The sequence below is a fragment of the Strix uralensis genome, unplaced genomic scaffold (genome assembly GCF_047716275.1).
Source record: "Strix uralensis isolate ZFMK-TIS-50842 unplaced genomic scaffold, bStrUra1 scaffold_422, whole genome shotgun sequence".
In the NCBI taxonomy this organism is placed as follows: Eukaryota; Metazoa; Chordata; class Aves; order Strigiformes; family Strigidae; genus Strix; species Strix uralensis.
In genome coordinates this window covers 1-27,707 of record NW_027437016.1, presented here as the reverse complement: position 1 = coordinate 27,707, position 27,707 = coordinate 1, and the positions used below count along the sequence as shown (strand labels likewise).

The 27,707-nt window shown below is 45.7% G+C and overlaps 3 protein-coding genes across 3 annotated transcripts; all 3 read right to left on the bottom strand.

Moving 5' to 3' along the window:
• Nucleotides 1–1,560: 1,560 nt before the first annotated feature.
• LOC141938914 (A-kinase anchor protein 12-like) lies at nucleotides 1,561–7,265 on the bottom strand. Its single transcript, XM_074857941.1, is given in 4 exon segments — nucleotides 1,561–1,729; nucleotides 2,824–2,980; nucleotides 2,982–6,651; nucleotides 7,256–7,265. Coding segments are annotated over 4 exon segments (3,846 nt in total). The 3' UTR covers nucleotides 1,561–1,720.
• Nucleotides 7,266–11,302: 4,037 nt separating this feature from the next.
• LOC141938913 (A-kinase anchor protein 12-like) lies at nucleotides 11,303–17,007 on the bottom strand. Its single transcript, XM_074857939.1, is given in 4 exon segments — nucleotides 11,303–11,471; nucleotides 12,566–12,722; nucleotides 12,724–16,393; nucleotides 16,998–17,007. Coding segments are annotated over 4 exon segments (3,846 nt in total). The 3' UTR covers nucleotides 11,303–11,462.
• A 4,036-nt stretch (nucleotides 17,008–21,043) lies between these two features.
• Nucleotides 21,044–26,134, bottom strand: LOC141938912 (A-kinase anchor protein 12-like; the record flags this gene model as incomplete). Its single annotated transcript, XM_074857938.1, is given in 3 exon segments — nucleotides 21,044–21,212; nucleotides 22,307–22,463; nucleotides 22,465–26,134. Coding segments are annotated over 3 exon segments (3,836 nt in total), but the record flags the coding sequence as incomplete, so codon positions are not given.
• Nucleotides 26,135–27,707: the final 1,573 nt, after the last annotated feature.

Here is a 27,707-nt window from a genome sequence, read left to right as displayed (position 1 = left end):
GAATGTTGGAGCCAGACAGACACAGGCCTTTACTACACCCTTCTCTTTCATTCTTACTTTTGTAAAGGTTAAATTTAGTGTCCGGCTAGAAGTGACATCAGCCCTAAATTGGATATTAGTATTGTGGTGGCTAAGCTTCCATCTTGTTGGCGGCGTCTTCAAATGTTCACAGAGCTAAGAGTCACCCTCTTTTACCACATCTCATCCATCTCCCCAAAACCCAGGACTCCAAACCCTGTGCTGCCAATCCCACTGGCCGCCTGATCCACATTGCTCCTCATGCCAAACCACATCCTTTCTTGCAGGGCCATCAACCTCCTCAGGCCTGCTCCCCTCCCGTGTGGCGGTGTGAATGACAAATATCCAGCACTCAGCATCCAGACGGGACCATCTCAGGAATCCTCCGTGCTTCTGGCAAGCTGCCTGCCCATCCCCAGGCACTTGCCGTATCCGAGCTGTGCGGGTTCCTCAAGGAGCACAGCTGCCTCCCGCGTGCTCTGGATCTAAATGGGAAAGCCAGATCTGCTTCCATAGCTTGAGCTAAGAGGCAGGATGCTTGAGCTATTGCCAATAAAAGAGCCTTACAAAAGAGAAGACAGCACACAAACCTCCCTGGCGTGCCAAGAGGTTTGGTCTCCGAGCTCTACTTTGATGCCTGTTTAGGGGCTTCACGTTAACCAGTAACAGGATAGCATAAATGCATAAACCTTGCAAAAGGACCGGCAGAGGTTGTGTGCCTTGAGCACAAAGTCTGGTGGGAGATGCTGGCTTGATCTCTACTTCCAAATGCCGGGGTTGAACACTGAGATCAGTCACCTGCAGCAGGAGTCCCCTGACGCAGTATGAAAGCAAGAAGAGGGACAGGCACCCTGTCGTGTTTCAAGATCCCTACATCTGCTGTGACCAGTGCAGGTAGGTATTTGCTGATACGGGATTTAGCATCTTAGCTGAGATAAGAAAGTAAACATGTAGCTTGACAAAATGAGTTCAGGCATGAATCTATGCAAGCCTTTTGAGATACAAATGCCGCTAAACACCCTTACCCGTAGCACGTAGACGGCTAGAAAAATTTAATGTCTGAAGTCCAAGGTCTGTGAACATAAATCACAAGCACCTCTGGATTTTCAGTGCCGTCAGGAGTATACCCCAGCAGCAATCTTGAGCGTCTTGCTCAAGAATTTGTGCGTGATCCAGTTCCTGCTGTTTGATAAAGCCACATCTGCCACTGGGCCAGAAGTCTCTCATGTGTTCCCATCAGTCAGCCCTTCTCTTCCCCCTCACACACAAGTCAAGCAGCATCTACAGCCACTCGTAGGTCAAATCGAGGCAGCTACGGAAGATGTGGGGGGTAAGGAAGACTGCGGAGAGAAGGGGGGGGGGGATTCAGGGATGAGTGAAGGGATTCAAGGAGATGGGACAGACAGGACACACATGAAGTGAGGGGACGACAATAACGGTGGTACAAATTGTAGTGGTCTGTCCATCCATTCGGTTGTGCATCTCCAGTCTAAGTGGTGTATTTGGGGCAGAGGCAAATGACCTTCGAATGGAACAAATGTGTGGATATAGCCAACGTTGAAGGCATTGGGTTTTTTTAATAGAAATAACAAAACTGTCTTAACATCTAAGAATAAAGGGTAGTGAATAAAGCTCCCGGTTCTGTCGCAGGGTTGTCAGTTGTTCTCTAGGACTGGCATCTCTCCAAATGTCACGTGGATGCTTAGCACATCTGAAAGACAGACGACAGTAAAAAAGCTTTATTAGTGACAACTTATTCTCTCAAGAATATCTTATTTTCCCAGGCAGGTCTCAAAGACAGAGATAAAGGTCTCATGACTTAGTGAAGCAAGTGCAGTTAAATATCCTAGGGAGAAACTGTGCCTATCATTTCCGATTCAGATTTCACCGTAGTGCAAAGAGATTTGGTACATAAGGCACTCCAGGTTTACCACGGAAGGCAACGCTCACATCCTTTAGGATTTTAAAAAGAGCTTTGTTAGAGAGGAAGAGTGTTTGCAGATTAAATCCCACACATTAAACACGTGCCGTATGAGTGCGTATCTAGGAGAACTGGAAGCCACATTTTCTACCTCCCAGAAATATCCCCCGAAACTCCAGGCCGAGTCAAAGGCCATTAAAGTGAGGGTGGCTGTACAGAGAAGAAACAAGTTATGGGAAGAGTGTGAGGTGATGACACAGAGACTAGCGGGTCACCATGATTCTAGCTTGTGTTCAGTTTCTCAGGACACACAGCTCATTAAACAAAGGGCAGCCTAAAGCAAGGGACAGCTGACAGCACTTGAAACAAAGACTAAGCCAGGAAGGTGGTGGGGAGGTAGGGAAGAACATCAGCCACAATAATTTCCGCACATTTAAAACTGGCCATAGTGGTGTCATTTCATTTCTGCCCTTTGCAGAGGTACTTCAGCTACAATTGTATCTCTGCCTACAAGCGAAGCTACCATCCACTATGTATGGTGCCATACGGCTCACATAGGCATCTCAGGGGTTCATATAATCCGTTAAGTCACACTGTGCTGTGCAGGAGCCCTAATGGCAATTGCTTCAGCAATGCACACCATCTCCTACTCCATTTCTGCAGGAACTGCATCCACCTCACTCTGCACACAGGCCTCAGTGGCTGCTGCTTCTGGACATCTGTGTGTGTGTCTCGCCAGAAATTAACTTCAGTTGCCACAGGCTGCACAAGGAAGGTCCTTGACAGTAGTATGGCCACGACCTGGTTTTGAATTAGGTATAAGATCTAACACGTGCTGGTTTTTAATTTGACAAATCAACCTTTGTGTTATGTGTAAGACTCACTGCAGTCTGTACTTCCGGAATACGTTCGTCGCTCGTCTCCTCTACTGTCAATTCTGTTATGGGCAGCTTCTCTGGTTCTGAAGGCTCCTCCTTTACAGATATCTCTTCCTTGGAAGTGACTGCTTTGACGCTGTGAAACTCTGTCGTGTGATGAAGATTCCTCTACTGTCCCCTCCACTTCAGGTATTTCTTCATGGTCTTCTACAGCTGCTTTTTCACATGCCTGCCACTGGCTTTCGTCTCTCAATACATCTACATTTTCACATCCTTCTGTGCTTTCTTTCACTGCAGCAGGTACTTCATTTCTCTCTGAACCTTCGGGTAGAACACCCTCTTCGACTCCGTTTTGGCCCTGAACGCTCCCTGCGCTTCCCTGGGGCTGGAGGCCATCCTCCTTGTGTTCTCCTTTTTCCAAGGACTGTCCAGGCAAAACAGTTTCCTGGCCTACAGTGTTCCCATCTTTAGCGTCAGCTTTCACTTCTGACTCAATGCCTTGTACTGTTGTAATTATAGCTGCTGACCCGGGTCTTTCACTAACCAGCTGTGCTACACCTGCTAACTTTACTCTTTCAACAACTTCATGAAGAACTTTTTGTGTCTGTTTGTCTAATTCTTTCGAATTTTGTTCAGCGGCCTCTACTTCTTGTACAGGCGTCACTTCCTCTGTAGGATCTGGGGTTTCTAACAACGGTGAAACAGCAGAAACCATCTCAGCTGTCTCCTCAGCAAGGGACACTTCCATTGTTTCTTCAGTGCAGGAAGCTTCTGCCGTCTCCTCCGGAGCTGTCACTGCTTCTGAGGTCAGCTCTAGCTCACTTGCTGTGGTGTCATCACTTACAGCCTTTCTCATCTCTGGCACTGTCTTAGCAGCTACCACTGCTTCTTCCACAGCAACATCTGATTCAAGTGTTTTCTCAGTTTCTTTCTCTTCCTTTTCTTTTGCCTGCTCAATGCACTCTGTCAGAGCAGCAGATAGCCAAGGTGGTGACCTTTCTTCGGTACCGGTAACCGCCCTTTCCCCTTCCACAAGGGCAACAGTAACTGCATGTACCAGTGCCTCATGTGCTTGCTCAACTCTTAGGGTCTCCTCCAATTTTTCTGCTCTCTCCTTCTCTGAGGTTTGTTCTCTCATCGCCTCAGCATCTTTCGCTTGTTGGCCTTCCATTTTCTCCTGCTCTGCTGCTTCGTATTCAGATAAAGGAACAACAGCTGGAATATCCAAATCTTCTTCAGTTGTTTCTGCCATGTCTTCTCTTGCTTGTTTAAGATGACTTGGTGCTGGCTTTCCATCTGACTTTTTCTTCCTACGCCCAGGCATCAGTTTTCTAAATGGAACGAATGATTCGTCTTTTCCAGGCTCACCGTCCGACATTGAATGCTCAAGGCTAGATCCCACAACAGAGTCTTCCGTTCTCTCTTCCATTCTGGTTTTGGATCTCCTTCTTGGAGCGACTAACCTTTTAAATGGTGCCCGTGTTGAAATAGCTTCCCCTTCGGATGGGCTTCCAGCTTGTTCTGGGGAAGAATTCCCTCGTCCTTGATCGCTCTCCTGAGAACTAGTAAGAACTGCACCTGTTGCCGTTTCTTTGTTCTGTCCAGACTCGTCTGTTTTTTGGCTTTCTCGACCAAGCTTATGTTCAGTGTCTTCATCAGATGATGATGATGATGATTTCCTGGCTCTTTTCTTTGAAGAACCTCCACATAAAAAAGCTTCCCAGAACACAGAGGTGCCAACCTTTTTTTTGGGCTTTTCTGTGCTTTTCTCTGGTTTCTGGTCCATCCCATCTTCTTTTAATTCTCCCTGATATTCATCAATAGTATTTTCGGTTGCAGACACTGCAACACTCTTTGTCTTATCAATTTCTTCTTCTTTATCACTTGCAGAAGGTCTTCTGACACGCTTCTTGGGAGTCACCATCTTTTTAAATGATGCCCAGGGCGTAAGACCTTCTCTTTTGCGCGCCACATCTGCAATAGCAGCGTCTTCATTTTCAGTGACCTGCATTCCGTCTACAGATTTCTCCAAAGAAGGAATTTCATTCATCTGCTCAGGAGAAGAAGCAGAACTCTCCCCTTTTTGTTCCTCTGGGCTATCTGGGGAAGCTGGTAAGTGCTGAATTGGCTCACCCTGTTCCCCTAACTTAGATTCTTCTCTTTTGCCTTTCCGCTTCTTTCCAGACAGTTTTTTAAATCCAGTACCCATAAAGAGTTTCTTTAAAGGGCTGCCTTGCAGTTTATTTTTTTCTTGAGAAGACAGCAGTTCAGCTTCATTTGTGATACCTTCTGGAGGCCTCTTTCCAGCTGCCTCTTCAGGCGTTATTTCTGTGGTTATTTCACCTGGTTTGATAGTATCAGTCATAACTCTGCTAGTTTTTCCCTGTAATCCTTCACCAGTGGGTTTGATAGACTGTTGATCGTCCTCTGTGTCAACTGAGCATTCAGAAGTAGAAAAGGACTTCAATCCAGGAGCACCCAGAGTCAGTTTTGTCTCATGTTCTTTGCTTTCTTTCTTCTCTGTGGTTGTGTCCAGAGCTTCTCCTTGTGTGATGTCTTCTGCTGTGGGTGATATTTTCAATTCTGCTTCCTCTGTTCTTTCATCAAATGTTTCTTTCTCTAGCGGAGCACGTTTATTTCCTTCTCTTCCTTCAGATTTTTTAAGCTGTTCACTAGAAATTGCAATTGCCAAAGACCCTGCTTCAGGTCTCTCTTCAGAGGATATTTCAGTTCTGACATCTATTTCACACTTCCCTGTTGACTCCAGTTTGTCTCCCGCCGGTAGGACTTCTGAGGATGTTTTCAATTCTCCATTCACAATATCAGAAACAACAGCTACCACTGAGCTTGTTTTTAGCTGCTCACTTTCTTTTTCTCCTTCTTCAGTTTTTTCTTCCTTTTTACCAAGATCATCTGAGACTTCCACCAGTTTTCTTTCTTGATCATCTCCAGCTTTTTTCTCCATCGCACTTTCTTTAACAACTGCTGCTGTTACAGCCTCTTTTTGTTCCTGCTCATCATGCTTGATTAGCTCTTCCTTCCCACTTGCTTCCACTCCTATGTCTGCCACAATCCTTTCTGACGGCTGTTTTTCATCTTCACTTTGCTCCTTCTCATGCTCTTCAGTAGTTACTTCTGTCACGTTCCTCTCCTCATCTTGCTCCTCAAACTCAGATTTCTCCTCCTTTTCACTGGTTTCAGTTATTAACGTTGCCCCCTCTTTTTCTTGCCCGTCTTCTTTAGTAGGAGACTGTAGTTCATCTTCTTTAGGCTTCCTAAACCTCTTCTTTTTTCCAAATCGAGTCCATCCCCGAGTAAAAAATTTTCTTAATGGCGATGCAGTATCAGTGGCTAAGGCAGCTGACTGAGAACAAATCTCCTTTGCTTCTGGTGTTTTAGGAGATTCATCTTCTGTTTTTTCATTTTTCAGTGTGTCTTTGGTGTTGTCTTCTGCAGAGAGTGCATCCTCAGGCATCGCTGTTTCTTCTGAGCCGACTTCTTTTTGATCACCAGCTCCTTCAGGGACTTGTGTTTGCTTTTTTACAGTAAGCAGTTGAACAGGCTGAAAATCAGCAGGTTCTGATTTTCGTGTCTTCTTCACTGTGAATCTGAACGCCCAAAATTTAAAAACCTTTTTAAAACCCAGATCGTAAGACTGTGGCTCAGATGCACGGTCTTCTGCGTCTTCTTCCAAAGATGGCAACCGCTCGACTGTATGAGCATCCTCTTTCTCAGCATCTACTACACCGTCCTTGGTGCTTGAGTCAGACGGACTTGCCTCCATAGTTTCCGTGTCTTCTTTCAAAGTTGCACTGGAATGTTCTGTTTGTCCAACTGTGTAAACAACAACAACAAAAACCAGTTAGTTTCCTTCTCAATTTAATGCTATAGGATACCATTATATAAATATATATAACTTTTTTAATGTGTTTTTCTTCATTTTTATCGAACCTTCCTAAACATGCTTGTTTAATTATCTGCGTGCCTCTTCTGTGCGCTACTATTAATTTTTTTTAACGACTAGTTTTTGTTCTAAGGTTGCTAGAATTCCTCTTCTGCCTCAGGTCATTGTATGGGTCTTTCCGAAGTTTATTTGCAAATGCACCTCTCCAGCTTACAGCCTCTCATTCTCCTTCCTTCTTTTGCAGGTCTTTTTGTGGGGTTTTGTGTTTGTGGTTTTTTGTTGTTTGTTGGGTTTTGGTTTTTTACTTCAAGGCAAACTTATGTGAGAAAATAAAAAATATTTCTATGCTATCATTACTCAAAGAATGTACAGAAATTATGTAATGATTCCTGAAGCAAAGCTCCGTATACTTTCCGGGCGGAGAGAGACCTCCGAGAGAAAAAAAAAGAAACCAAACCGAAAAACTGTGCTGACCTAAAATGATGACAAGAAAAGAAAAGCTCATTTTACAGCTCCTAACGATGAGGCTCCTACGTTGGGGCATTCTTGAGAGCTCCTAACGATGCACAATGAAAACCAGATTAAAAATTTTCTTTAGCAAAACGACTGCATAAGGAGTAACATAGACACCACAGGCAAACTCACCACAAAGGAGATGTAGCTCCACCTGCACGAACTAGACACATGATAGCTTAAAACACTCCCGCCTACCAATAAGGAGAGGCACTCCGTCCCTTCAAAGAAACGGTGATTTGTACTACAAGCTAGATGTAGTTCTTGCAAAGTGTCCTGTAGAAGCAGTTGTGTTGCGGTGAAAATCCAAGTTTCCACAAGGATTATTAAATGAGGAAAGCCTCAAACGATCTCACTGTGCAACCCTATACAGAGATTGCTTTTGCAAAGCAGTTTAACCTTTAATTACTAACAATAAAAGGAAATAAAAAAAATAGAGAACCCTTGAGGAAAAAGGCTCAGCATGTGATAAGCTCATTAAACATCGAGTTTAATGAAAACCCTATTGTAAACAGCGGTAGGATGTCTCGTCCCCTACTAACTGATTCAAATCACGTACAGTCCTCCCCAGGGTCAGCTCCAAACAGACCAGGGCTTCTACAGGCTCTGTGGTCAATAGGTGTTGTAAAGCTAAAGTACTTTGCATTAATAAACCTCCACTATTTGTTGAATTCATTCACTAGCTCTAGCAAAAACAATAGGAGTGAGGAAATCCAGCAGCATACAACAGCAAGCCGAGAGAAACTCTGATGTCAGTTAGTTATCATCAGGAACAAAAGTGGGGTTGGTTTATTTAAATTTCATAATGCCATTTTGTTTCCCATAGAACGATAGAAGTTTGTGCAAAACCAGCAGTGCAAGATGTCTTTTCCTTTGAACTCTTTGCTCCTCCAAATACTACTACCTTTTCACAAAGCCCAATCAGTTTATGGTGCCAGCTCTCACACTTCAGTGGCTCACGCGCTACTTTCTTAAATGAGATGTACGGAGTTCAACGGACACAGCGTCGAGGTTTTGGTATCACAGGCTGGGACCCTGCCGCCACACGTGCAAGCAGACACCCCCCCCCCCGCCACGGCGTTAATCTCCTCTGGATTTTGCTTCATTGAAATTAAAACAGCTCTAGAGCAAGAGCTTCGTTTCTCTCATGCAAACATTTTTACAACATATCACTGACGCTAACTTCTGCATTTCCTTCAATTTCAGCAAGCTTAGCTCTTAAGGTATTTTACTGCATTATTGCCCGATCAACGTAAAACAGCATCATCGCTGCGGTCACTCCCTTTCCTTTCCGTTCCTCAGCTGCAGACACTGTCAGATTCTGGGACGGCAGAAAACCCCCTGGTTAGCGTCTCCAGATTTAGCACAGCCTTGTGCTGCAAGGACCGCATCAAACGTCTGACTGAGGTGACAGGAAATTTTAAAATCTCCGCAAGCTTGCCTTGGAAAGGGTTCTCGCGGTGACAGAAATGTCGAAGCCGGTCCTTTTCAATGCTCCCGCACCGCCAGGAAATCCCGAGTCGGTCAAACAGCACTTCGGAGAGGCGGAGGCGCGCTCCGGCACCCACACCCCAGCGAGTCGCCCCGCGCTGAGGCACTGGGCCCCCGGTTGCCACACGCGGAAACCCCGGCAACGGGGAGACAAGAGAAACAATGCAAGGGGCTTCCCCGCCGCCGCCGCGCCCCTCGGCCCGGCCCCGCCCCTCGGCCCGGCCCCGCCCCGCCCCTCGGCCCGGCCCCGCCCCGCGCCGGCTGCTGACGCGCGTCTGGTCTCTTCCCGCCCCGCCGCGGCACCGGCACCGCGCGCAGCCAGAGCCGCGCTGCCCCGAAGGAGCCCGCTTGAAATTTTCACCTGGACTATTCGTGTCGTTTCCCCCGAAGGGAGGAGAGGGCGGGCGGCTCGGCAGGAAGAAACAGCCCCTTTCGAAACGACAGACCGCCTCAGCTCCCGCTTCTGGGACGCTTTCTCGGTGCGGTTTGCCACAAAACATCCAGACCAAACCTCCAGAGGTGCGAGTTAAACGCCCCAAGGAGTTCACCCCTCCTAAACAACAAACACGTGAAACATTGCTGTTTCTCCACACTGAAACTCAGTGTGACGGAGGCTTCTCAGGACATCTGCCTTCCAGGACAGCAGCTGGCTTGGAGATGCCTTGCAATTTTTCACAATTCCCTCTTGTCCAGCTGCTTCGAGGAAAAGGCGTCTTGCTAGTTATTCTTTCTAGTCCGGTGCCTTTGTAGGAGGGATGGAGACATATCTGCAGGCCAGATGATGAGGACAGGGTCAAGCTGCCACAGGACTTTACACAGAGACCGTCCCCAGGAAGCAGCTCCCATGGCATATTGGACTTCTGCTGCCCTCGTTCCATCGGATCATCAGTCCTTGCACTAAGGACTGAGCTCTGTCGGTTTTTCAAGCTCTGGAAATGGGTGTAATTTTCAAGGAGGAATAGGAGACTTCTTAAAACTGTTCTTCCTATTTTGAAGAGTTGATATATTTTTTCAAGAGAATGTTGGAGCCAGACAGACACAGGCCTTTACTACACCCTTCTCTTTCATTCTTACTTTTGTAAAGGTTAAATTTAGTGTCCGGCTAGAAGTGACATCAGCCCTAAATTGGATATTAGTATTGTGGTGGCTAAGCTTCCATCTTGTTGGCGGCGTCTTCAAATGTTCACAGAGCTAAGAGTCACCCTCTTTTACCACATCTCATCCATCTCCCCAAAACCCAGGACTCCAAACCCTGTGCTGCCAATCCCACTGGCCGCCTGATCCACATTGCTCCTCATGCCAAACCACATCCTTTCTTGCAGGGCCATCAACCTCCTCAGGCCTGCTCCCCTCCCGTGTGGCGGTGTGAATGACAAATATCCAGCACTCAGCATCCAGACGGGACCATCTCAGGAATCCTCCGTGCTTCTGGCAAGCTGCCTGCCCATCCCCAGGCACTCGCCGTATCCGAGCTGTGCGGGTTCCTCAAGGAGCACAGCTGCCTCCCGCGTGCTCTGGATCTAAATGGGAAAGCCAGATCTGCTTCCATAGCTTGAGCTAAGAGGCAGGATGCTTGAGCTATTGCCAATAAAAGAGCCTTACAAAAGAGAAGACAGCACACAAACCTCCCTGGCGTGCCAAGAGGTTTGGTCTCCGAGCTCTACTTTGATGCCTGTTTAGGGGCTTCACGTTAACCAGTAACAGGATAGCATAAATGCATAAACCTTGCAAAAGGACCGGCAGAGGTTGTGTGCCTTGAGCACAAAGTCTGGTGGGAGATGCTGGCTTGATCTCTACTTCCAAATGCCGGGGTTGAACACTGAGATCAGTCACCTGCAGCAGGAGTCCCCTGACGCAGTATGAAAGCAAGAAGAGGGACAGGCACCCTGTCGTGTTTCAACATCCCTACATCTGCTGTGACCAGTGCAGGTAGGTATTTGCTGATACGGGATTTAGCATCTTAGCTGAGATAAGAAAGTAAACATGTAGCTTGACAAAATGAGTTCAGGCATGAATCTATGCAAGCCTTTTGAGATACAAATGCCGCTAAACATCCTTACCCGTAGCACGTAGACGGCTAGAAAAATTTAATGTCTGAAGTCCAAGGTCTGTGAACATAAATCACAAGCACCTCTGGATTTTCAGTGCCGTCAGGAGTATACCCCAGCAGCAATCTTGAGCGTCTTGCTCAAGAATTTGTGCGTGATCCAGTTCCTGCTGTTTGATAAAGCCACATCTGCCACTGGGCCAGAAGTCTCTCATGTGTTCCCATCAGTCAGCCCTTCTCTTCCCCCTCACACACAAGTCAAGCAGCATCTACAGCCACTCGTAGGTCAAATCGAGGCAGCTACGGAAGATGTGGGGGGTAAGGAAGACTGCGGAGAGAAGGGGGGGGGGGATTCAGGGATGAGTGAAGGGATTCAAGGAGATGGGACAGACAGGACACACATGAAGTGAGGGGACGACAATAACGGTGGTACAAATTGTAGTGGTCTGTCCATCCATTCGGTTGTGCATCTCCAGTCTAAGTGGTGTATTTGGGGCAGAGGCAAATGACCTTCGAATGGAACAAATGTGTGGATATAGCCAACGTTGAAGGCATTGGGTTTTTTTAATAGAAATAACAAAACTGTCTTAACATCTAAGAATAAAGGGTAGTGAATAAAGCTCCCGGTTCTGTCGCAGGGTTGTCAGTTGTTCTCTAGGACTGGCATCTCTCCAAATGTCACGTGGATGCTTAGCACATCTGAAAGACAGACGACAGTAAAAAAGCTTTATTAGTGACAACTTATTCTCTCAAGAATATCTTATTTTCCCAGGCAGGTCTCAAAGACAGAGATAAAGGTCTCATGACTTAGTGAAGCAAGTGCAGTTAAATATCCTAGGGAGAAACTGTGCCTATCATTTCCGATTCAGATTTCACCGAAGTGCAAAGAGATTTGGTACATAAGGCACTCCAGGTTTACCACGGAAGGCAACGCTCACATCCTTTAGGATTTTAAAAAGAGCTTTGTTAGAGAGGAAGAGTGTTTGCAGATTAAATCCCACACATTAAACACGTGCCGTATGAGTGCGTATCTAGGAGAACTGGAAGCCACATTTTCTACCTCCCAGAAATATCCCCCGAAACTCCAGGCCGAGTCAAAGGCCATTAAAGTGAGGGTGGCTGTACAGAGAAGAAACAAGTTATGGGAAGAGTGTGAGGTGATGACACAGAGACTAGCGGGTCACCATGATTCTAGCTTGTGTTCAGTTTCTCAGGACACACAGCTCATTAAACAAAGGGCAGCCTAAAGCAAGGGACAGCTGACAGCACTTGAAACAAAGACTAAGCCAGGAAGGTGGTGGGGAGGTAGGGAAGAACATCAGCCACAATAATTTCCGCACATTTAAAACTGGCCATAGTGGTGTCATTTCATTTCTGCCCTTTGCAGAGGTACTTCAGCTACAATTGTATCTCTGCCTACAAGCGAAGCTACCATCCACTATGTATGGTGCCATACGGCTCACATAGGCATCTCAGGGGTTCATATAATCCGTTAAGTCACACTGTGCTGTGCAGGAGCCCTAATGGCAATTGCTTCAGCAATGCACACCATCTCCTACTCCATTTCTGCAGGAACTGCATCCACCTCACTCTGCACACAAGCCTCAGTGGCTGCTGCTTCTGGACATCTGTGTGTGTGTCTCGCCAGAAATTAACTTCAGTTGCCACAGGCTGCACAAGGAAGGTCCTTGACAGTAGTATGGCCACGACCTGGTTTTGAATTAGGTATAAGATCTAACACGTGCTGGTTTTTAATTTGACAAATCAACCTTTGTGTTATGTGTAAGACTCACTGCAGTCTGTACTTCCGGAATACGTTCGTCGCTCGTCTCCTCTACTGTCAATTCTGTTATGGGCAGCTTCTCTGGTTCTGAAGGCTCCTCCTTTACAGATATCTCTTCCTTGGAAGTGACTGCTTTGACGCTGTGAAACTCTGTCGTGTGATGAAGATTCCTCTACTGTCCCCTCCACTTCAGGTATTTCTTCATGGTCTTCTACAGCTGCTTTTTCACATGCCTGCCACTGGCTTTCGTCTCTCAATACATCTACATTTTCACATCCTTCTGTGCTTTCTTTCACTGCAGCAGGTACTTCATTTCTCTCTGAACCTTCGGGTAGAACACCCTCTTCGACTCCGTTTTGGCCCTGAACGCTCCCTGCGCTTCCCTGGGGCTGGAGGCCATCCTCCTTGTGTTCTCCTTTTTCCAAGGACTGTCCAGGCAAAACAGTTTCCTGGCCTACAGTGTTCCCATCTTTAGCGTCAGCTTTCACTTCTGACTCAATGCCTTGTACTGTTGTAATTATAGCTGCTGACCCGGGTCTTTCACTAACCAGCTGTGCTACACCTGCTAACTTTACTCTTTCAACAACTTCATGAAGAACTTTTTGTGTCTGTTTGTCTAATTCTTTCGAATTTTGTTCAGCGGCCTCTACTTCTTGTACAGGCGTCACTTCCTCTGTAGGATCTGCGGTTTCTAACAACGGTGAAACAGCAGAAACCATCTCAGCTGTCTCCTCAGCAAGGGACACTTCCATTGTTTCTTCAGTGCAGGAAGCTTCTGCCGTCTCCTCCGGAGCTGTCACTGCTTCTGAGGTCAGCTCTAGCTCACTTGCTGTGGTGTCATCACTTACAGCCTTTCTCATCTCTGGCACTGTCTTAGCAGCTACCACTGCTTCTTCCACAGCAACATCTGATTCAAGTGTTTTCTCAGTTTCTTTCTCTTCCTTTTCTTTTGCCTGCTCAATGCACTCTGTCAGAGCAGCAGATAGCCAAGGTGGTGACCTTTCTTCGGTACCGGTAACCGCCCTTTCCCCTTCCACAAGGGCAACAGTAACTGCATGTACCAGTGCCTCATGTGCTTGCTCAACTCTTAGGGTCTCCTCCAATTTTTCTGCTCTCTCCTTCTCTGAGGTTTGTTCTCTCATCGCCTCAGCATCTTTCGCTTGTTGGCCTTCCATTTTCTCCTGCTCTGCTGCTTCGTATTCAGATAAAGGAACAACAGCTGGAATATCCAAATCTTCTTCAGTTGTTTCTGCCATGTCTTCTCTTGCTTGTTTAAGATGACTTGGTGCTGGCTTTCCATCTGACTTTTTCTTCCTACGCCCAGGCATCAGTTTTCTAAATGGAACGAATGATTCGTCTTTTCCAGGCTCACCGTCCGACATTGAATGCTCAAGGCTAGATCCCACAACAGAGTCTTCCGTTCTCTCTTCCATTCTGGTTTTGGATCTCCTTCTTGGAGCGACTAACCTTTTAAATGGTGCCCGTGTTGAAATAGCTTCCCCTTCGGATGGGCTTCCAGCTTGTTCTGGGGAAGAATTCCCTCGTCCTTGATCGCTCTCCTGAGAACTAGTAAGAACTGCACCTGTTGCCGTTTCTTTGTTCTGTCCAGACTCGTCTGTTTTTTGGCTTTCTCGACCAAGCTTATGTTCAGTGTCTTCATCAGATGATGACGATGATGATTTCCTGGCTCTTTTCTTTGAAGAACCTCCACATAAAAAAGCTTCCCAGAACACAGAGGTGCCAACCTTTTTTTTGGGCTTTTCTGTGCTTTTCTCTGGTTTCTGGTCCATCCCATCTTCTTTTAATTCTCCCTGATATTCATCAATAGTATTTTCGGTTGCAGACACTGCAACACTCTTTGTCTTATCAATTTCTTCTTCTTTATCACTTGCAGAAGGTCTTCTGACACGCTTCTTGGGAGTCACCATCTTTTTAAATGATGCCCAGGGCGTAAGACTTTCTCTTTTGCGCGCCACATCTGCAATAGCAGCGTCTTCATTTTCAGTGACCTGCATTCCGTCTACAGATTTCTCCAAAGAAGGAATTTCATTCATCTGCTCAGGAGAAGAAGCAGAACTCTCCCCTTTTTGTTCCTCTGGGCTATCTGGGGAAGCTGGTAAGTGCTGAATTGGCTCACCCTGTTCCCCTAACTTAGATTCTTCTCTTTTGCCTTTCCGCTTCTTTCCAGACAGTTTTTTTAATCCAGTACCCATAAAGAGTTTCTTTAAAGGGCTGCCTTGCAGTTTATTTTTTTCTTGAGAAGACAGCAGTTCAGCTTCATTTGTGATACCTTCTGGAGGCCTCTTTCCAGCTGCCTCTTCAGGCGTTATTTCTGTGGTTATTTCACCTGGTTTGATAGTATCAGTCATAACTCTGCTAGTTTTTCCCTGTAATCCTTCACCAGTGGGTTTGATAGACTGTTGATCGTCCTCTGTGTCAACTGAGCATTCAGAAGTAGAAAAGGACTTCAATCCAGGAGCACCCAGAGTCAGTTTTGTCTCATGTTCTTTGCTTTCTTTCTTCTCTGTGGTTGTGTCCAGAGCTTCTCCTTGTGTGATGTCTTCTGCTGTGGGTGATATTTTCAATTCTGCTTCCTCTGTTCTTTCATCAAATGTTTCTTTCTCTAGCGGAGCACGTTTATTTCCTTCTCTTCCTTCAGATTTTTTAAGCTGTTCACTAGAAATTGCAATTGCCAAAGACCCTGCTTCAGGTCTCTCTTCAGAGGATATTTCAGTTCTGACATCTATTTCACACTTCCCTGTTGACTCCAGTTTGTCTCCCGCCGGTAGGACTTCTGAGGATGTTTTCAATTCTCCATTCACAATATCAGAAACAACAGCTACCACTGAGCTTGTTTTTAGCTGCTCACTTTCTTTTTCTCCTTCTTCAGTTTTTTCTTCCTTTTTACCAAGATCATCTGAGACTTCCACCAGTTTTCTTTCTTGATCATCTCCAGCTTTTTTCTCCATCGCACTTTCTTTAACAACTGCTGCTGTTACAGCCTCTTTTTGTTCCTGCTCATCATGCTTGATTAGCTCTTCCTTCCCACTTGCTTCCACTCCTGTGTCTGCCACAATCCTTTTTGACGGCTGTTTTTCATCTTCACTTTGCTCCTTCTCATGCTCTTCAGTAGTTACTTCTGTCACGTTCCTCTCCTCATCTTGCTCCTCAAACTCAGATTTCTCCTCCTTTTCACTGGTTTCAGTTATTAACGTTGCCCCCTCTTTTTCTTGCCCATCTTCTTTAGTAGGAGACTGTAGTTCATCTTCTTTAGGCTTCCTAAACCTCTTCTTTTTTCCAAATCGAGTCCATCCCCGAGTAAAAAATTTTCTTAATGGCGATGCAGTATCAGTGGCTAAGGCAGCTGACTGAGAACAAATCTCCTTTGCTTCTGGTGTTTTAGGAGATTCATCTTCTGTTTTTTCATTTTTCAGTGTGTCTTTGGTGTTGTCTTCTGCAGAGAGTGCATCCTCAGGCATCGCTGTTTCTTCTGAGCCGACTTCTTTTTGATCACCAGCTCCTTCAGGGACTTGTGTTTGCTTTTTTACAGTAAGCAGTTGAACAGGCTGAAAATCAGCAGGTTCTGATTTTCGTGTCTTCTTCACTGTGAATCTGAACGCCCAAAATTTAAAAACCTTTTTAAAACCCAGATCGTAAGACTGTGGCTCAGATGCATGGTCTTCTGCGTCTTCTTCCAAAGATGGCAACTGCTCAACTGTATGAGCATCCTCTTTCTCAGCATCTACTACACCGTCCTTGGTGCTTGAGTCAGACGGACTTGCCTCCATAGTTTCCGTGTCTTCTTTCAAAGTTGCACTGGAATGTTCTGTTTGTCCAACTGTGTAAACAACAACAACAAAAACCAGTTAGTTTCCTTCTCAATTTAATGCTATAGGATACCATTATATAAATATATATAACTTTTTTAATGTGTTTTTCTTCATTTTTATCGAACCTTCCTAAACATGCTTGTTTAATTATCTGCGTGCCTCTTCTGTGCGCTACTATTAATTTTTTTTAACGACTAGTTTTTGTTCTAAGGTTGCTAGAATTCCTCTTCTGCCTCAGGTCATTGTATGGGTCTTTCCGAAGTTTATTTGCAAATGCACCTCTCCAGCTTACAGCCTCTCATTCTCCTTCCTTCTTTTGCAGGTCTTTTTGTGGGGTTTTGTGTTTGTGGTTTTTTGTTGTTTGTTGGGTTTTGGTTTTTTACTTCAAGGCAAACTTATGTGAGAAAATAAAAAATATTTCTATGCTATCATTACTCAAAGAATGTACAGAAATTATGTAATGATTCCTGAAGCAAAGCTCCGTATACTTTCCGGGCGGAGAGAGACCTCCGAGAGAAAAAAAAAGAAACCAAACCGAAAAACTGTGCTGACCTAAAATGATGACAAGAAAAGAAAAGCTCATTTTACAGCTCCTAACGATGAGGCTCCTACGTTGGGGCATTCTTGAGAGCTCCTAACGATGCACAATGAAAACCAGATTAAAAATTTTCTTTAGCAAAACGACTGCATAAGGAGTAACATAGACACCACAGGCAAACTCACCACAAAGGAGATGTAGCTCCACCTGCACGAACTAGACACATGATAGCTTAAAACACTCCCGCCTACCAATAAGGAGAGGTACTCCGTCCCTTCAAAGAAACGGTGATTTGTACTACAAGCTAGATGTAGTTCTTGCAAAGTGTCCTGTAGAAGCAGTTGTGTTGCGGTGAAAATCCAAGTTTCCACAAGGATTATTAAATGAGGAAAGCCTCAAACGATCTCACTGTGCAACCCTATACAGAGATTGCTTTTGCAAAGCAGTTTAACCTTTAATTACTAACAATAAAAGGAAATAAAAAAAATAGAGAACCCTTGAGGAAAAAGGCTCAGCATGTGATAAGCTCATTAAACATCGAGTTTAATGAAAACCCTATTGTAAACAGCGGTAGGATGTCTCGTCCCCTACTAACTGATTCAAATCACGTACAGTCCTCCCCAGGGTCAGCTCCAAACAGACCAGGGCTTCTACAGGCTCTGTGGTCAATAGGTGTTGTAAAGCTAAAGTACTTTGCATTAATAAACCTCCACTATTTGTTGAATTCATTCACTAGCTCTAGCAAAAACAATAGGAGTGAGGAAATCCAACAGCATACAACAGCAAGCCGAGAGAAACTCTGATGTCAGTTAGTTATCATTAGGAACAAAAGTGGGGTTGGTTTATTTAAATTTCATAATGCCATTTTGTTTCCCATAGAACGATAGAAGTTTGTGCAAAACCAGCAGTGCAAGATGTCTTTTCCTTTGAACTCTTTGCTCCTCCAAATACTACTACCTTTTCACAAAGCCCAATCAGTTTATGGTGCCAGCTCTCACACTTCAGTGGCTCACGCGCTACTTTCTTAAATGAGATGTACGGAGTTCAACGGACACAGCGTCGAGGTTTTGGTATCACAGGCTGGGACCCTGCCGCCACACGTGCAAGCAGACACCCCCCCCCCCGCCACGGCGTTAATCTCCTCTGGATTTTGCTTCATTGAAATTAAAACAGCTCTAGAGCAAGAGCTTCGTTTCTCTCATGCAAACATTTTTACAACATATCACTGACGCTAACTTCTGCATTTCCTTCAATTTCAGCAAGCTTAGCTCTTAAGGTATTTTACTGCATTATTGCCCGATCAACGTAAAACAGCATCATCGCTGCGGTCACTCCCTTTCCTTTCCGTTCCTCAGCTGCAGACACTGTCAGATTCTGGGACGGCAGAAAACCCCCTGGTTAGCGTCTCCAGATTTAGCACAGCCTTGTGCTGCAAGGACCGCATCAAACGTCTGACTGAGGTGACAGGAAATTTTAAAATCTCCGCAAGCTTGCCTTGGAAAGGGTTCTCGCGGTGACAGAAATGTCGAAGCCGGTCCTTTTCAATGCTCCCGCACCGCCAGGAAATCCCGAGTCGGTCAAACAGCACTTCGGAGAGGCGGAGGCGCGCTCCGGCACCCACACCCCAGCGAGTCGCCCCGCGCTGAGGCACTGGGCCCCCGGTTGCCACACGCGGAAACCCCGGCAACGGGGAGACAAGAGAAACAATGCAAGGGGCTTCCCCGCCGCCGCCGCGCCCCTCGGCCCGGCCCCGCCCCTCGGCCCGGCCCCGCCCCGCCCCTCGGCCCGGCCCCGCCCCGCGCCGGCTGCTGACGCGCGTCTGGTCTCTTCCCGCCCCGCCGCGGCACCGGCACCGCGCGCAGCCAGAGCCGCGCTGCCCCGAAGGAGCCCGCTTGAAATTTTCACCTGGACTATTCGTGTCGTTTCCCCCGAAGGGAGGAGAGGGCGGGCGGCTCGGCAGGAAGAAACAGCCCCTTTCGAAACGACAGACCGCCTCAGCTCCCGCTTCTGGGACGCTTTCTCGGTGCGGTTTGCCACAAAACATCCAGACCAAACCTCCAGAGGTGCGAGTTAAACGCCCCAAGGAGTTCACCCCTCCTAAACAACAAACACGTGAAACATTGCTGTTTCTCCACACTGAAACTCAGTGTGACGGAGGCTTCTCAGGACATCTGCCTTCCAGGACAGCAGCTGGCTTGGAGATGCCTTGCAATTTTTCACAATTCCCTCTTGTCCAGCTGCTTCGAGGAAAAGGCGTCTTGCTAGTTATTCTTTCTAGTCCGGTGCCTTTGTAGGAGGGATGGAGACATATCTGCAGGCCAGATGATGAGGACAGGGTCAAGCTGCCACAGGACTTTACACAGAGACCGTCCCCAGGAAGCAGCTCCCATGGCATATTGGACTTCTGCTGCCCTCGTTCCATCGGATCATCAGTCCTTGCACTAAGGACTGAGCTCTGTCGGTTTTTCAAGCTCTGGAAATGGGTGTAATTTTCAAGGAGGGATAGGAGACTTCTTAAAACTGTTCTTCCTATTTTGAAGAGTTGATATATTTTTTCAAGAGAATGTTGGAGCCAGACAGACACAGGCCTTTACTACACCCTTCTCTTTCATTCTTACTTTTGTAAAGGTTAAATTTAGTGTCCGGCTAGAAGTGACATCAGCCCTAAATTGGATATTAGTATTGTGGTGGCTAAGCTTCCATCTTGTTGGCGGCGTCTTCAAATGTTCACAGAGCTAAGAGTCACCCTCTTTTACCACATCTCATCCATCTCCCCAAAACCCAGGACTCCAAACCCTGTGCTGCCAATCCCACTGGCCGCCTGATCCACATTGCTCCTCATGCCAAACCACATCCTTTCTTGCAGGGCCATCAACCTCCTCAGGCCTGCTCCCCTCCCGTGTGGCGGTGTGAATGACAAATATCCAGCACTCAGCATCCAGACGGGACCATCTCAGGAATCCTCCGTGCTTCTGGCAAGCTGCCTGCCCATCCCCAGGCACTCGCCGTATCCGAGCTGTGCGGGTTCCTCAAGGAGCACAGCTGCCTCCCGCGTGCTCTGGATCTAAATGGGAAAGCCAGATCTGCTTCCACAGCTTGAGCTAAGAGGCAGGATGCTTGAGCTATTGCCAATAAAAGAGCCTTACAAAAGAGAAGACAGCACACAAACCTCCCTGGCGTGCCAAGAGGTTTGGTCTCCGAGCTCTACTTTGATGCCTGTTTAGGGGCTTCACGTTAACCAGTAACAGGATAGCATAAATGCATAAACCTTGCAAAAGGACCGGCAGAGGTTGTGTGCCTTGAGCACAAAGTCTGGTGGGAGATGCTGGCTTGATCTCTACTTCCAAATGCCGGGGTTGAACACTGAGATCAGTCACCTGCAGCAGGAGTCCCCTGACGCAGTATGAAAGCAAGAAGAGGGACAGGCACCCTGTCGTGTTTCAACATCCCTACATCTGCTGTGACCAGTGCAGGTAGGTATTTGCTGATACGGGATTTAGCATCTTAGCTGAGATAAGAAAGTAAACGTGTAGCTTGACAAAATGAGTTCAGGCATGAATCTATGCAAGCCTTTTGAGATACAAATGCCGCTAAACATCCTTACCCGTAGCACGTAGACGGCTAGAAAAATTTAATGTCTGAAGTCCAAGGTCTGTGAACATAAATCCCCAGCACCTCTGGATTTTCAGTGCCGTCAGGAGTATACCCCAGCAGCAATCTTGAGCGTCTTGCTCAAGAATTTGTGCGTGATCCAGTTCCTGCTGTTTGATAAAGCCACATCTGCCACTGGGCCAGAAGTCTCTCATGTGTTCCCATCAGTCAGCCCTTCTCTTCCCCCTCACACACAAGTCAAGCAGCATCTACAGCCACTCGTAGGTCAAATCGAGGCAGCTACGGAAGATGTGGGGGGTAAGGAAGACTGCGGAGAGAAGGGGGGGGGGATTCAGGGATGAGTGAAGGGATTCAAGGAGATGGGACAGACAGGACACACATGAAGTGAGGGGACGACAATAACTGTGGTACAAATTGTAGTGGTCTGTCCATCCATTCGGTTGTGCATCTCCAGTCTAAGTGGTGTATTTGGGGCAGAGGCAAATGACCTTCGAATGGAACAAATGTGTGGATATAGCCAACGTTGAAGGCATTGGGTTTTTTTAATAGAAATAACAAAACTGTCTTAACATCTAAGAATAAAGGGTAGTGAATAAAGCTCCCGGTTCTGTCGCAGGGTTGTCAGTTGTTCTCTAGGACTGGCATCTCTCCAAATGTCACGTGGATGCTTAGCACATCTGAAAGACAGACGACAGTAAAAAAGCTTTATTAGTGACAACTTATTCTCTCAAGAATATCTTATTTTCCCAGGCAGGTCTCAAAGACAGAGATAAAGGTCTCATGACTTAGTGAAGCAAGTGCAGTTAAATATCCTAGGGAGAAACTGTGCCTATCATTTCCGATTCAGATTTCACCGAAGTGCAAAGAGATTTGGTACATAAGGCACTCCAGGTTTACCACGGAAGGCAACGCTCACATCCTTTAGGATTTTAAAAAGAGCTTTGTTAGAGAGGAAGAGTGTTTGCAGATTAAATCCCACACATTAAACACGTGCCGTATGAGTGCGTATCTAGGAGAACTGGAAGCCACATTTTCTACCTCCCAGAAATATCCCCCGAAACTCCAGGCCGAGTCAAAGGCCATTAAAGTGAGGGTGGCTGTACAGAGAAGAAACAAGTTATGGGAAGAGTGTGAGGTGATGACACAGAGACTAGCGGGTCACCATGATTCTAGCTTGTGTTCAGTTTCTCAGGACACACAGCTCATTAAACAAAGGGCAGCCTAAAGCAAGGGACAGCTGACAGCACTTGAAACAAAGACTAAGCCAGGAAGGTGGTGGGGAGGTAGGGAAGAACATCAGCCACAATAATTTCCGCACATTTGAAACTGGCCATAGTGGTGTCATTTCATTTCTGCCCTTTGCAGAGGTACTTCAGCTACAATTGTATCTCTGCCTACAACCGAAGCTACCATCCACTATGTATGGTGCCATACGGCTCACATAGGCATCTCAGGGGTTCATATAATCCGTTAAGTCACACTGTGCTGTGCAGGAGCCCTAATGGCAATTGCTTCAGCAATGCACACCATCTCCTACTCCATTTCTGCAGGAACTGCATCCTCCTCACTCTGCACACAAGCCTCAGTGGCTGCTGCTTCTGGACATCTGTGTGTGTGTCTCGCCAGAAATTAACTTCAGTTGCCACAGGCTGCACAAGGAAGGTCCTTGACAGTAGTATGGCCACGACCTGGTTTTGAATTAGGTATAAGATCTAACACGTGCTGGTTTTTAATTTGACAAATCAACCTTTGTGTTATGTGTAAGACTCACTGCAGTCTGTACTTCCGGAATACGTTCGTCGCTCGTCTCCTCTACTGTCAATTCTGTTATGGGCAGCTTCTCTGGTTCTGAAGGCTCCTCCTTTACAGATATCTCTTCCTTGGAAGTGACTGCTTTGACGCTGTGAAACTCTGTCGTGTGATGAAGATTCCTCTACTGTCCCCTCCACTTCAGGTATTTCTTCATGGTCTTCTACAGCTGCTTTTTCACATGCCTGCCACTGGCTTTCGTCTCTCAATACATCTACATTTTCACATCCTTCTGTGCTTTCTTTCACTGCAGCAGGTACTTCATTTCTCTCTGAACCTTCGGGTAGAACACCCTCTTCGACTCCGTTTTGGCCCTGAACGCTCCCTGCGCTTCCCTGGGGCTGGAGGCCATCCTCCTTGTGTTCTCCTTTTTCCAAGGACTGTCCAGGCAAAACAGTTTCCTGGCCTACAGTGTTCCCATCTTTAGCGTCAGCTTTCACTTCTGACTCAATGCCTTGTACTGTTGTAATTATAGCTGCTGACCCGGGTCTTTCACTAACCAGCTGTGCTACACCTGCTAACTTTACTCTTTCAACAACTTCATGAAGAACTTTTTGTGTCTGTTTGTCTAATTCTTTCGAATTTTGTTCAGCGGCCTCTACTTCTTGTACAGGCGTCACTTCCTCTGTAGGATCTGCGGTTTCTAACAACGGTGAAACAGCAGAAACCATCTCAGCTGTCTCCTCAGCAAGGGACACTTCCATTGTTTCTTCAGTGCAGGAAGCTTCTGCCGTCTCCTCCGGAGCTGTCACTGCTTCTGAGGTCAGCTCTAGCTCACTTGCTGTGGTGTCATCACTTACAGCCTTTCTCATCTCTGGCACTGTCTTAGCAGCTACCACTGCTTCTTCCACAGGAACATCTGATTCAAATGTTTTCTCAGTTTCTTTCTCTTCCTTTTCTTTTGCCTGCTCAATGCACTCTGTCAGAGCAGCAGATAGCCAAGGTGGTGACCTTGCTTCGGTACCGGTAACCGCCCTTTCCCCTTCCACAAGGGCAACAGTAACTGCATGTACCAGTGCCTCATGTGCTTGCTCAACTCTTAGGGTCTCCTCCAATTTTTCTGCTCTCTCCTTCTCTGAGGTTTGTTCTCTCATCGCCTCAGCATCTTTCGCTTGTTGGCCTTCCATTTTCTCCTGCTCTGCTGCTTCGTATTCAGATAAAGGAACAACAGCTGGAATATCCAAATCTTCTTCGGTTGTTTCTGCCATGTCTTCTCTTGCTTGTTTAAGATGACTTGGTGCTGGCTTTCCATCTGACTTTTTCTTCCTACGCCCAGGCATCAGTTTTCTAAATGGAACGAATGATTCGTCTTTTCCAGGCTCACCGTCCGACATTGAATGCTCAAGGCTAGATCCCACAACAGAGTCTTCCGTTCTCTCTTCCATTCTGGTTTTGGATCTCCTTCTTGGAGCGACTAACCTTTTAAATGGTGCCCGTGTTGAAATAGCTTCCGCTTCGGATGGGCTTCCAGCTTGTTCTGGGGAAGAATTCCCTTGTCCTTGATCGCTCTCCTGAGAACTAGTAAGAACTGCACCTGTTGCCGTTTCTTTGTTCTGTCCAGACTCGTCTATTTTTTGGCTTTCTCGACCAAGCTTATGTTCAGTGTCTTCATCAGATGATGATGATGATGATTTCCTGGCTCTTTTCTTTGAAGAACCTCCACATAAAAAAGCTTCCCAGAACACAGAGGTGCCAACCTTTTTTTTGGGCTTTTCTGTGCTTTTCTCTGGTTTCTGGTCCATCCCATCTTCTTTTAATTCTCCCTGATATTCATCAATAGTATTTTCGGTTGCAGACACTGCAACACTCTTTGTCTTATCAATTTCTTCTTCTTTATCACTTGCAGAAGGTCTTCTGACACGCTTCTTGGGAGTCACCATCTTTTTAAATGATGCCCAGGGCGTAAGACTTTCTCTTTTGCGCGCCACATCTGCAATAGCAGCGTCTTCATTTTCAGTGACCTGCATTCCGTCTACAGATTTCTCCAAAGAAGGAATTTCATTCATCTGCTCAGGAGAAGAAGCAGAACTCTCCCCTTTTTGTTCCTCTGGGCTATCTGGGGAAGCTGGTAAGTGCTGAATTGGCTCACCCTGTTCCCCTAACTTAGATTCTTCTCTTTTGCCTTTCCGCTTCTTTCCAGACAGTTTTTTTAATCCAGTACCCATAAAGAGTTTCTTTAAAGGGCTGCCTTGCAGTTTATTTTTTTCTTGAGAAGACAGCAGTTCAGCTTCATTTGTGATACCTTCTGGAGGCCTCTTTCCAGCTGCCTCTTCAGGCGTTATTTCTGTGGTTATTTCACCTGGTTTGATAGTATCAGTCATAACTCTGCTAGTTTTTCCCTGTAATCCTTCACCAGTGGGTTTGATAGACTGTTGATCGTCCTCTGTGTCAACTGAGCATTCAGAAGTAGAAAAGGACTTCAATCCAGGAGCACCCAGAGTCAGTTTTGTCTCATGTTCTTTGCTTTCTTTCTTCTCTGTGGTTGTGTGCAGAGCTTCTCCTTGTGTGATGTCTTCTGCTGTGGGTGATATTTTCAATTCTGCTTCCTCTGTTCTTTCATCAAATGTTTCTTTCTCTAGCGGAGCACGTTTATTTCCTTCTCTTCCTTCAGATTTTTTAAGCTGTTCACTAGAAATTGCAATTGCCAAAGACCCTGCTTCAGGTCTCTCTTCAGAGGATATTTCAGTTCTGACATCTATTTCACACTTCCCTGTTGACTCCAGTTTGTCTCCCGCCGGTAGGACTTCTGAGGATGTTTTCAATTCTCCATTCACAATATCAGAAACAACAGCTACCACTGAGCTTGTTTTTAGCTGCTCACTTTCTTTTTCTCCTTCTTCAGTTTTTTCTTCCTTTTTACCAAGATCATCTGAGACTTCCACCAGTTTTCTTTCTTGATCATCTCCAGCTTTTTTCTCCATCGCACTTTCTTTAACAACTGCTGCTGTTACAGCCTCTTTTTGTTCCTGCTCATCATGCTTGATTAGCTCTTCCTTCCCACTTGCTTCCACTCCTATGTCTGCCACAATCCTTTTTGACGGCTGTTTTTCATCTTCACTTTGCTCCTTCTCATGCTCTTCAGTAGTTACTTCTGTCACGTTCCTCTCCTCATCTTGCTCCTCAAACTCAGATTTCTCCTCCTTTTCACTGGTTTCAGTTATTAACGTTGCCCCCTCTTTTTCTTGCCCATCTTCTTTAGTAGGAGACTGTAGTTCATCTTCTTTAGGCTTCCTAAACCTCTTCTTTTTTCCAAATCGAGTCCATCCCCGAGTAAAAAATTTTCTTAATGGCGATGCAGTATCAGTGGCTAAGGCAGCTGACTGAGAACAAATCTCCTTTGCTTCTGGTGTTTTAGGAGATTCATCTTCTGTTTTTTCATTTTTCAGTGTGTCTTTGGTGTTGTCTTCTGCAGAGAGTGCGTCCTCAGGCATCGCTGTTTCTTCTGAGCCGACTTCTTTTTGATCACCAGCTCCTTCAGGGACTTGTGTTTGCTTTTTTACAGTAAGCAGTTGAACAGGCTGAAAATCAGCAGGTTCTGATTTTCGTGTCTTCTTCACTGTGAATCTGAACGCCCAAAATTTAAAAACCTTTTTAAAACCCAGATCGTAAGACTGTGGCTCAGATGCATGGTCTTCTGCGTCTTCTTCCAAAGATGGCAACTGCTCAACTGTATGAGCATCCTCTTTCTCAGCATCTACTACACCGTCCTTGGTGCTTGAGTCAGACGGACTTGCCTCCATAGTTTCCGTGTCTTCTTTCAAAGTTGCACTGGAATGTTCTGTTTGTCCAACTGTGTAAACAACAACAACAAAAACCAGTTAGTTTCCTTCTCAATTTAATGCTATAGGATACCATTATATAAATATATATAACTTTTTTAATGTGTTTTTCTTCATTTTTATCGAACCTTCCTAAACATGCTTGTTTAATTATCTGCGTGCCTCTTCTGTGCGCTACTATTAATTTTTTTTAACGACTAGTTTTTGTTCTAAGGTTGCTAGAATTCCTCTTCTGCCTCAGGTCATTGTATGGGTCTTTCCGAAGTTTATTTGCAAATGCACCTCTCCAGCTTACAGCCTCTCATTCTCCTTCCTTCTTTTGCAGGTCTTTTTGTGGGGTTTTGTGTTTGTGGTTTTTTGGTGTTTGTTGGGTTTTGGTTTTTTACTTCAAGGCAAACTTATGTGAGAAAATAAAAAATATTTCTATGCTATCATTACTCAAAGAATGTACAGAAATTATGTAATGATTCCTGAAGCAAAGCTCCGTATACTTTCCGGGCGGAGAGAGACCTCCGAGAGAAAAAAAAAGAAACCAAACCGAAAAACTGTGCTGACCTAAAATGATGACAAGAAAAGAAAAGCTCATTTTACAGCTCCTAACGATGAGGCTCCTACGTTGGGGCATTCTTGAGAGCTCCTAACGATGCACAATGAAAACCAGATTAAAAATTTTCTTTAGCAAAACGACTGCATAAGGAGTAACATAGACACCACAGGCAAACTCACCACAAAGGAGATGTAGCTCCACCTGCACGAACTAGACACATGATAGCTTAAAACACTCCCGCCTACCAATAAGGAGAGGTACTCCGTCCCTTCAAAGAAACGGTGATTTGTACTACAAGCTAGATGTAGTTCTTGCAAAGTGTCCTGTAGAAGCAGTTGTGTTGCGGTGAAAATCCAAGTTTCCACAAGGATTATTAAATGAGGAAAGCCTCAAACGATCTCACTGTGCAACCCTATACAGAGATTGCTTTTGCAAAGCAGTTTAACCTTTAATTACTAACAATAAAAGGAAATAAAAAAAATAGAGAACCCTTGAGGAAAAAGGCTCAGCATGTGATAAGCTCATTAAACATCGAGTTTAATGAAAACCCTATTGTAAACAGCGGTAGGATGTCTCGTCCCCTACTAACTGATTCAAATCACGTACAGTCCTCCCCAGGGTCAGCTCCAAACAGACCAGGGCTTCTACAGGCTCTGTGGTCAATAGGTGTTGTAAAGCTAAAGTACTTTGCATTAATAAACCTCCACTATTTGTTGAATTCATTCACTAGCTCTAGCAAAAACAATAGGAGTGAGGAAATCCAACAGCATACAACAGCAAGCCGAGAGAAACTCTGATGTCAGTTAGTTATCATTAGGAACAAAAGTGGGGTTGGTTTATTTAAATTTCATAATGCCATTTTGTTTCCCATAGAACGATAGAAGTTTGTGCAAAACCAGCAGTGCAAGATGTCTTTTCCTTTGAACTCTTTGCTCCTCCAAATACTACTACCTTTTCACAAAGCCCAATCAGTTTATGGTGCCAGCTCTCACACTTCAGTGGCTCACGCGCTACTTTCTTAAATGAGATGTACGGAG